This window comes from Fukomys damarensis, unplaced genomic scaffold (genome assembly GCF_012274545.1).
Source record: "Fukomys damarensis isolate Sample0158 unplaced genomic scaffold, DMR_v1.0_HiC HiC_scaffold_17, whole genome shotgun sequence".
NCBI lineage: Eukaryota > Metazoa > Chordata > Mammalia > Rodentia > Bathyergidae > Fukomys > Fukomys damarensis.
The window spans coordinates 41,540,503-41,551,278 of NW_022900929.1; the positions used below are offsets into that span (position 1 = coordinate 41,540,503).

Below are 10,776 nucleotides of genomic sequence, written 5' to 3' on the forward strand. Positions count from 1 at the left end.
CGAAGATCCCTATGAGTGTGAGTGAGGTCAGCCTGGGCTACATAGTGAGTTCAAAGCCAGCCTGTACTACACAGTGAGGCCCTCTCTCAAAAAAATTAAAAAAGAAAGTGTATAGAATATTTCTGTTATACCATGCCTTGTAGTATCAAATCATACTTTTTTGCATTTTTTAAATTAGATGACCCCAAATCTATATTCAGATAATTCTTCATTCTCTTTATATGGAAGATCTTAAAGCTATGGGGGGATGAGGTAAGAGCAGATTCTGAAATCAGGCTCAATAGGGCTAAATCTAATAATTTATAAATTTTAAACTGTAGCCATTTATTTTGAGCATTGGAACTGTATGCCTACAAATGAGTTTTATTTTACTAATACTTATAAATCTTTGTAATATGCTTTTGGCTCCCAATACACTGTGTGGGTAATGCACTGTGAAACCTCACAGCCCACAGTAAAGAGCTTTAACATGACTAAAGAGGGTGCTAGGGGCAGTTACTCTCTTCTAGGTTCCATTTCCGGATGATCCAAGGCAGGAGAGCATTCAGTGTCGCAGAGTTCTAGGGTGCCCTCTTGTGGTCTGGGCAGGTAACGAGCATTCTAGTGACAGACTGCATTTGACTTGAGGTACAAATACAGATAAAGTTACTGTTTAACAGCCAACAAGAGAAACATAGTTGAACTCCAAGAATAATATTCAGATTTAACATTCTGAAAGAATCATTGATATTCACATTTGACAAACTCTAACCACTTTTAAAAAAAAATAAGCAAACAAAGTAAACATACAACCTAACTTTTGGGACCTTCTCATTTCCAAACAAAATTTACAAGGTGGAATTTTTCTAAACTGGTGTCTGTCATGGAGCAGAAGCTACCACTTCTTGGGGTAAATGAAGTCCTCAGGGTCCTTTGAGCTGAAGAACAGGAAAACGCTGGTCTTTTCAGATCCTACTCAAGGATCCTGGACATAGCACTAATAATCACCGGTTTATACTCACACAAGCAACTCACAGGCATTCTGTAGATGACAACCTCTAACCCTTCCACTCACTTATCAGACATGAAACGTGTAAAAGGATAGACAAACTCATCTCCCACCCTAGGGGAAACATAATATACATACCTTTCTAGGGCAACCCAGAGAAGTTATCTTTTTCACAAAAGCTGAAATAATATAAACTCAGAAGGCAGCAGGTTATTAAAACCCCTATAAAATTATGTTTAGGCTTCTAAACAATGTTATTCTCCCCTTCTCCCTTCCGCAATAAAACTGAGACACAAAATGTGGGATGTGATACTTCCAGCAATGATCCTCACCAAAGTGACTAAATTACAATCAATGCCTAAGTGTTTGGGCACCAGAAAGTTTTAAGAGACTAATGTCTGCTGGATCATCACAACACCCCTGCCCGCAAAGTGCCGGGAGGAGACATCCAGCATCTCATTAATTCTTAGCAAAAAGGCAGATGGAAAGTACTGTTTTTATATATCTTATCTTACAGAAAGGGAAGCAAACAGAGATGATTGATAATTCAAAGTCAGACTGTGGCATCTCAAGAGAGGAGGAACATTGGCAGGTCACGCTGATTTTCAGAAAGTTGTTGGGTAAGTTTAGAATGTAAGTAGAAAGCTTATTAAACTAGCTATTTTCTTGACAGAAACAGGGAGAATCTTAGACAATGTAGTTAGATTTCTGGATCCCTGTCAAGGCGCCGACTTTCTTGTTCATGAACAAATGTAACCTAGAGATAATGTAAATATGGGTGCGTCAACAGCAGAAACTCTTACTTTACAGTGTAAGGATGGTGGATAAACCAAGCTCAATAAACTACGAGGCCTTGGAATGTGCTATCAAAGGAAGTTGTGGAATGCTTCTATAAATACTGAAAACCTGCCAAATAGTTTCAGAAATGAAGACACTGATTATTTAAGCACATCACAACTTTAGGAATCAATGAGATTCAAGGTTTTCTTTCCAGGGATTTCATATTTGTGAATAAACTGAGAGAGAACACTTCATACATTTTCTTACGATAATTTCCTTCTATTCCCTATCAGCCTCGTTAAGATGATATTCCCAATATTATAGAAAAAAAGAATAAGCGTGGGAAGGCTAAATCACTTGCTCTGTCTGAAGTTTAGAAGAGAAAAAATAAGACAGCACCAACTGTTGGTTTTACAACCAAACTCTGGTTCTCAATTTGGTTCCTGCCATCCTTATAATGGCAGAGTGGTGTGGTGTCACAGACAAAGATGGCACCTATCTGAGTATGCAGTAAAAGTTGGCATAATTACTATCTAATTTTTAATTATAGCTAATATTTATTAACTATAAAGAAATCTTTTTTTTTTTTTTTTGCTGAAGCAAAACACATATTTTCACTTGAACACTTGGCTTCCTATTGGAGCCCATGAAGAACACTTTGGATGCTCTCACAATGTAGGAAATATTTGGGAATGCACAAATGAGCTGTTCCTTTTAGTAATGGCTCTGTTCAGTCACAAAGTTCAAATCCATCATCTCAATGAAAGCTGTCACTATCAACAGTGAGGCAAATTGCCATTTAAATAAAGGGGAAATGCAGACATAGTTCTTATATTTCCTCCCAAGTGTTTCATCATTATTAATGTCTTCCCAGGTAGGAATGTACACATTTACATAAAAGCATTTTCTTTCTAGGTCTCACTTTCTCCTATGTCAACTGAAGTAATGTAATTAGATGGTGGGTAGGATATCTTTATATTACATGACAGCGGGATTCCTGTCCTGTTTGAGAAGATATATCTATATCTATCTATAGCAATATCTGTATCTATATATCTATCTCACTCTATATATCTCCTTCTATATCTTCTTACATTACCACATACATAGCACAGAAGGATGAAGGCCAGCTCTATTTAAGATATGTGCACGTTTATATCTGAGAGCTGGCTGAGCCCCTAAGCAGCATGCAGTCTACAGTGAAACCCTGTAGACCCATTTGAGTCTCTACTCACAGAAAACAGCAGGTGCTGCACATGCACACGTGTAGATTCCAGAAGGTGATGGAACCTCACCAGTCGGGGAGCTTAAGGGGTTCAAATTAAGACTATTTCCCCATTGGAGAAACCAAGTGACTACAGCAAGTACCAACTGTGAAATCAGCAAACAATTATGAAATAAGAATAAACAACCAAATGCTTTAAGGTTTTAAAAACAAAAACTCATTCACCAAAATCAGAATAATCCTTTCTATGGGTAGAGAACATGTTGCCAATCATCCAGAGAGGAAATACAAGGAGTAAAAGCAATCACCACCCCCACAAAAGAGAACACAAAACTAGTGTGATATGAAATTGCATAAAGAAAACTTTCAGTTTCTAGTTAGCCAGAGAAGGTTTCCCAGAAGTGGTAAACTGAGGCTACCTTTGACATATAGAGTTTCCTTTTGCCTTTTATCTACCAACAATAATCTTCTACTTCTATCAATGGCATTTTAAAAAGCCAGCCTGGCTACAGGCACCTCACACTCCATCTCATACAAACTGAACTCTACAAGAATGCATTTCATAGCAGGTCAGTGAACTTACGTGGAATTAATTCTATTGTTATAAAAATTCCAAATGTTCCATGCAGTATGTTCTGTTGGAAGATTTGCCCTAGTGGATTGGGATCCTATTTTTCTTGTGACAATTTCTAGTGAGCTCAGAAGAGATGAAAGAAGAGATCATGATTTTCAACCATAATTGATTGTCAATGAAAGAATCTAATTTGACTAACAGAAAACTACATTCAGACATGTCCCATTTTTCCTCTTTATGATTTTTATTTATGATTTTTTATGATTTTTCCATCATCATAACATTCCTTGGTCCAGGGATTTAGCTTAGTGGTTCTGCCACCTGCCTCAAAAACGCAAGATCCCGTGTTTGATTCCCAGTGTCAAAAAAGAAAAAAAGAAAAGAAAAGAAAATACTTATATCATTTCTTTACATATGAACTGATGGGTAAATCCCATCATACAATCAAAAAAGGAAGTTGATAATAGTAATATGATTCAATATTATACAGTCCTAAAAACAGTTTCTCAAATACTCTTAGGTTTAAGTTTCACAGTATTAGGTAAATTTGGATATTGTTATTGCTGTTTACAGAAAGAGAAAAAATATAACAAGTGGCAACAGGGGCGAAAGTGAGGGCACCTAACACAGGCTGGGGTTGATTGTGTGCTAGAAACTACACTGACCCTGATACATGCTTAATAATCACTCAGAATGGCAGTATGATTGGATATTGTGCGAGCTTTCTGTCACTGTACTAAAATACCTGAATTGATGAACATAAGTTCAAAATTTTATTTTGACTCATTGTGCTGGAGGTTCCATTTCAAGATCAGGTGGCCCCCCTGCTTCAGGCATCTGGCAGTGGCAGCATATTATGGTGAGTGCACACAGCAGAAAAGACTTCTTACCTCGTGGGCAGGAACGAAGAGAGGAAGAGACTTGTCTTGCAGTCCTTTACAAGACATGACCTAAAGATTTTCCCCTAGTCATCACCTCCTAAAGGTTCCACTCTCCCAGGAGTAGCATCCTGGGACCAAGCTTTGAGCACATGGACCTCTGCAGTATGCTTATCCACAGTGGACATCATCTTGTGTTATGCTTAGGGACTGAGGCATGGAGACTGCCAGGACCCAGAGCCTCTCAATAAGACCACATCCACCTGACTGCTCTATGATCCTAAACTCTTTCCCTTGCAGAAGACTGGTGGCTATCAATCTCCAAGTCCTTCAGTCTTTGCTCAGAAGTCACCTTTTAGATGAGGCCTACTTTGAAAACTTTTTTTAGAATCACAGACCCCATTCCTACCTTGTCAAAGCAGATCCTCCATACCCGGCTGCACTGTGGGGTTCACACAGCCTGTTTTTAATGTTGATTGCTAATATGACCTCCACAGGGCAAGGCCAAGGCTCCTCAGAGAGGAGTGTGTGTGTGTGTGTGTGTGTGTGTGTGTGTGTGTGTGTGTGTGTGTGTGTCTTAACATATTCCAAATACTGAAGACCGTACTGCTGCCCAACAGAACATTTTTTTATTGATAGAAAAGTTTAATTTTTTGTGCTATTCAATATGGTAATCACTAGGCACAAAAACAAAGCTTGAAAGTGACTGGTTGTGACAGTTAACCGATCATGTTGACTTGAGTAAGAAATGCCCAACTAAACTGGATCAGCGTCCTGCTGGGTGCGGTTGAAAGGACCTACAGGAGACAGACCCACCCTGGGGGTGAGTGGCACCAAACAGTAGGCTTCAAACCTGAATGAAACGAAAAGGAAAAGAAGAAGGAAGCCTTGTCTATTTCTTCTGAGGAGCGCCAATCATCACCGTCACCTTGGACAGCATCTCCTGGCTTCCAGGGCACTCTGCAGCCTTCTAGCACAGACCCTTTAGCTCTCTTGATATGGACTCTCACACAGGAAATGACACTGAGCTCCAGGCCTTTGTCTGGACTCTTTGGGTTTCCAGCACACAGCCAGCCATTCTGCACTCTTCCATATCTAACTTGAGCAACCATTGTAAGCCTACCTTGTAAACTCTTACATGTACATCTTATATTAATCTAGTGAACACTGGACTAAAACAACTGAAGTTTTGAATTTTCTATTTTATTTTACTAATTAAATAGGTGCATGTCACTGTACTACAAAGTGTCAGGCTAGAACAAGGCCTAGGACCACAACCCTACCCCCCCCAAATATTTGTTAAATGAATGTACTGATTAGATGAAATCTATTTTTCACATTGCCTACAAGCTTTTCCTGGTAGCAAAATAATGATTTCGTTTTCAACAGAATGAATGGCTAGAAGAGTCCAGATTAATGTTTTTAAAATTGAGAAGACCAAAATAGCACGTAAAGATTTCTTGAATTTGGCACATGCCTGTAATCCCAGTACTCAGGACGCTGAGGCAGGAGGATCGCTGTGAGTTCAAGACCAGCCTGGGCTACAAGTGAGTTCCAGGTCAGTCTCAACTACATAGTGAGACCCTGTCTCAGAAAACCAAATTAAAAAAAAAATCTTGAACTACTGGCTCCTTTTTGCCATCTTTGACTCAAAACCTTCCAAAACATTTTTTGACAACAAAGGAAAAACAAAGTAGCAGAACACAGTCAAATCTCATGGATAATACAAATGCATATATACTTACAATGGTTATTATAATCACTACATACCTTTTTGACCTTGTTTTTTTCTGCATAGGTTTCTGAGAGAGGCTTTTTCTTCTGTGGAGCTGTGACTTTGGAGAATAAATATTCAAATTCACTAGTGTCCTGGATATCAGGTTCTTCTAAGGAATCCCATAATGTTGGTGCAGCATTTTCACTTAAAAGAGAAAACAAGTTTACCTTATGAACCAAAGCAGAAGATACTATAATGGTAAAATATGTTTCTAATACATTTATTTCATTTTTAAAGAAAATATATAACCCTAATAAACTTGAAGAGAAGATTTTCACAGTACACATTTAAGTCAAAATATACTATAGAATATTTAAGCATACACATACATATCTCCATGGTCATTTGAAATAATCAGATAATGCTAAAGAAGTTCCTTGGTACTTAGAAATCCTGAGACTTCTACTGTTGGGGCACACAAGATGCTCCTTCCTTCATCTGTGGAATTTCTTTGAGGGGCAAAGGTGCACATCAACTAAAGAATGAAGACATAACCAATTCTGAAATACACATAAATGACTCTTACAGGGACTGAAACTGGAGTAGGAAGGAAGGATCTGCATCCTCCTGGAAATTTCCTCCTGGCCCTTAATATACTGTCTTAATATATGAATATGAAAGTTATGACTTTATACCCCCAAATGATACCACCAAAACCACAAAACTCCTCCAAGGGACCAGCCTCCTGAGAGTTCATCAAAAGCAGCCATGGGGAAGTAGTGTTTTATTTTCTAGAAATAGGTGCCCTCTTGTTCTGAAGCACAGAAAGAGAAACTGCTCAGGTACATCAGCATGGCCTTTAGAGCCAACTGGATTGTGCTCTGCTCTCCAAGCTCTCCCAGTTAGAATTCCCCCCAAGTACCTGGACCCTTAGCTTACTTTCTCAGCTTCTCCTAATGTTATATAATTTTAACATCCACAGGCATAAGCACAACTCTCATTTACATTTTTTTTTTGTCAAGCATACATCTATGTTATGATCTGTAACACCTACAAATATTTACCTTTGTTTCATACATATTTTCTGTCCCTGAAAAATAATATTCTTATATATAAAACATTTAATATTGTATATAATAAGTATACTTATTATACTATTAAATGTTTTGATATAAGGCAATTTTAATATTCAAAATAGCTGGCAAACCTGGCTCTTCAGGTCACTTATATTTTGCTAGGTCTGTTTTCCCCACTACTTTTATTCTGGCTGAATTTACTCCTCTCCATTTTTTATTGTTTTTTAAATATTTTTTTCTATTATAGTATTTGAACCACTTAATCATGTATACATGATATATGTAAGTTATAAATTATAACAATATAAAGAACACCTGGGATGCCACTGGCCAACTCAAGAACTAGAACACCCCTGATGAAATGTGTCCCTCTGTGAGGTGAACTTTCCTGTCATAGCTTCTTCCATTCAGTTAACTTCAGTTTTAAACACAGACACCCTTTTGCTATGTGCTCATCTCAGGTGCAATGAGGAAAGGGGGTCTTGACTGAGAAAGGGAGCCAGGGCCTTTTGGAACATACAGCATGTTTAGGGCCACTGGTCTGGACTTCAGGAGGATTTTAGGCAGCTCAGAAGGGGGTGCCTAGAGGGAAATAATGCTGCAGCCAGGCAAATGGCCCAGACCTATTCCACTCCCCTGCACCTGATCGCCTGTTCCAGCACCATGGACACAGAGGTCAGGCCAGGAGAACGAACACTGGTGTAAATTTTGTTTGGGAGTCAAGGTGAGCACCATTTACACATCATTTCAGGAAAGGCATTTCCAATTCTGGATGAATTAATTTTAGAACAGCTACACTCACAGAGTTGGCATTTGGTACAGCAATAACAAGAACTTGCTCACAATGAATGACCCGCTCTCATGGCCAACTCTTTTCTGACCTTGAACATATAATTCCAGCTGAAAGGCAAAAAAAAAAAAAAAAAGGAGAAAAGGCAGAGAGGAGAGGGAAGTAGAAACTTACTAGGAAACTAAAAAAGTACTTAGATGATGATTTCCTTTTCTTTAACTAGATGTCTCTATTCTATTCTCGAAATCATAAAACAGACATCAAAGGCAGCAAAATGGCAACAGAAAAAGCTAGCAGTGAAAAGCAGTCTTTACAGGTAAGAGGCAACCACATTTTGCTCTTGGTTCCCTAGATAAACCAAAATTCATCATGTTATTTATAACATAAATTTATGTTTACCACTTCAGCATATAAGAGTGCTTACCTCTTGGGTTGTTAAAATGACAGTTTTCCTCTGTTAAGACCACACATCCTGTGCAGTTAAGTAAATCAATAAATACTACACAATAGACTACAGTGGTCCCTCGGTTTGCAAACTGAATTCATCCTACAATTCTGGAAAAGACAACCACAGGCGTTTCCAACACCTGATGCAGGAGGCAGAATTTGCAAACAACTACAAATTTTTGCCAAACACTTCTGTCTGCAAACCAAACTGTTCGCAAGTGCAAGCATTCATGAACTGAGGTACCACTTTACTTTTATTGAAAAGAAGTCCAGTAATTGTACTCAGGAATACAAAATACTTTGAGGAATGCAAGATGAAAGAGATTGTGTAATGCTGTCGGGAAGCGGCCATGCTGGGGTCTTCACACACAGAGGGCAGCCTCTCTACACCCAGTAGCTCAGGTATGAGGCTGACACACTCACCAAGCAAGGTTCTGCCGAGGTCACGCTTATCAACTTATTTCACTCAAAAGTGAAGTCCTAGAGTTATGGTGAGACTGAGAAGGGCTTGACCATTGAGTTGTTTTCCTTCTCAAAACCGGCCAACCACACAAGAAGGAAAAAAACTGCAATGAATGATTATTCCTTGCTTGCCCTGATCCTGCCTTGAAGAGGGATGCAGGGCTGTATCTACCATGGGGCTATCAGATGGTGCTAGAGTCTCTGACAACGGTTGCCTCCAAGTCTCTTGGGGGATGAAGTGGAGCTAGCAGGTGAGACACAGGTATGGAACAGCTCCATGTTCTGCCAGAACATACTGTGCCAGCGCTGACGGGGGGGGGGGATTCATCACCCTGGAATGACTGAGTACTGATGTGAAAACAGCAACAAAGGGACACAACTCCAAAGAAATATCCTGCGAAACTGTTTCCTCTTAAATACCTGAATCTTGAACGGGAGATGGGAACATCAGCACTTCAGTTAATGGTAGAGGCTATTTCAGCATCTCCTTACTTTTTTTTAACCATTAACTTGGGAAATTATATAGTATCAGCATTTAAAGATATGTATCAGGACATTTTACAAATAAAATCCTGGTCTTTATTTCCTGAGCAGAGGAAAGGGGACAATGTGAAGTACATGACCAACTCAGCCCTCCATATGCTCCATTTTAAATCATTCCCCATTCCTACGGTGATTTCCTATTGCACATTATTTGTTTAATAGCCCACCTTCCCTAAGCAAGATACCACATAAATTTAAAAATTCCCTGCCACATCTTGATTCAAAGAACGACTTTAGAAATGTTTTCCATTATATGATCTTTGTGACCAAATAAACTCCAAAAGTAGGAAGTGGTCAAGAAACAATATCTCTGTCATTGTCCTGCAGACAGGGTCAGAAACGAGGCACAAGTCAGACTCCAACCGGAGCAGAGGTTTCCTAGCCACCCTACTTCCTGCCTTATAGACCTAGCCAGACAACCATTAGACACACGAAATGTGCCTTCCACTTTTGCTCCCCACACACGGGCCCTTTCTCTGAAGGGTAACAAGGAACAAAGATGCAAAGGTGTGAGCACTTAAATGAAACAAAGTACAAGCAGAGAAAGTTTATATTTTAAGACTCTTTTAAGATCTGGAACTAATAACTAATAAGGGACAAATAACTCATCATGTCTCCTCCTTTAAATAAAAATACCCACATATCTGTTAAATATCCAGCTTACTGCATGGATAATACCATCTGAAACAAGAAAGTATATTATAAAATATATTCTAAAAAAATCCTTGTTGAACCTATAGTATATATTAGGACTCAGGTTCTTCATAATTGCTCATTCATTAGAGAGACTGATACTGGAGCTCTTACTTAGACCTGGACTGCTGGAGTCTGTACAATGAAACCCGGTTTCTCCCAAACACAGAGACCTTCTTATACAGGGCATTCACTGCCGTTCAGAATGGACGCTACCCTCTGCAGATGCTAAGCCGACAAGAATAAAACACCACTTGGGGAGAATCTGAGCTTACCTATCACTAATTTGTATTCTAGTCCAGTACAAAGGTTTCATGGGGCAACTGGGCTCAATGGCTGGTTTTCGAGGGGCCTGGCTGGAAGAAGAGCTGAGTCCAAAGAAGAGCCCAGGAGGAGGTGGAGGTGCAAGTCCCTGGAGTGAGGGAGCAGGAGGAGGCACAGCCTGGGACACAGGAAGTGGTGGGGGAGGAGGCGGTGGCGGAGGTCCAGCACTTGGAGGCAGGGGCGGTGGAGGTGGCGGAGGTGGTGGTGGAGGCCGACAGCTCAGAGTTGGTGGCGGGGACACCGGCTGCAGAGGTCCAGGTCCAGGTGGGAGGGGTGGAG

At 39.7% G+C, this 10,776-nt stretch overlaps 1 protein-coding gene across 10 annotated transcripts in view; it reads right to left on the reverse strand.

The window, feature by feature from the left end:
* Fmn1 (formin 1) overlaps positions 1-10,776 on the reverse strand; it is a 378,745-nt gene that overhangs the window by 172,187 nt on the left and 195,782 nt on the right. For all 10 annotated transcript variants that reach the window (XM_033765033.1, XM_033765032.1, XM_033765037.1 and 7 more), the window contains 2 exons: positions 10,449-10,776; positions 6,216-6,366 (listed from right to left, as the gene is read on the reverse strand). The exon at positions 10,449-10,776 is cut by the window's right edge and continues 421 nt beyond it. In XM_033765033.1, coding sequence (XP_033620924.1) covers positions 6,216-6,366; positions 10,449-10,776 — 479 coding nt within the window. The remainder of the gene's footprint in view (positions 1-6,215; positions 6,367-10,448) is intronic.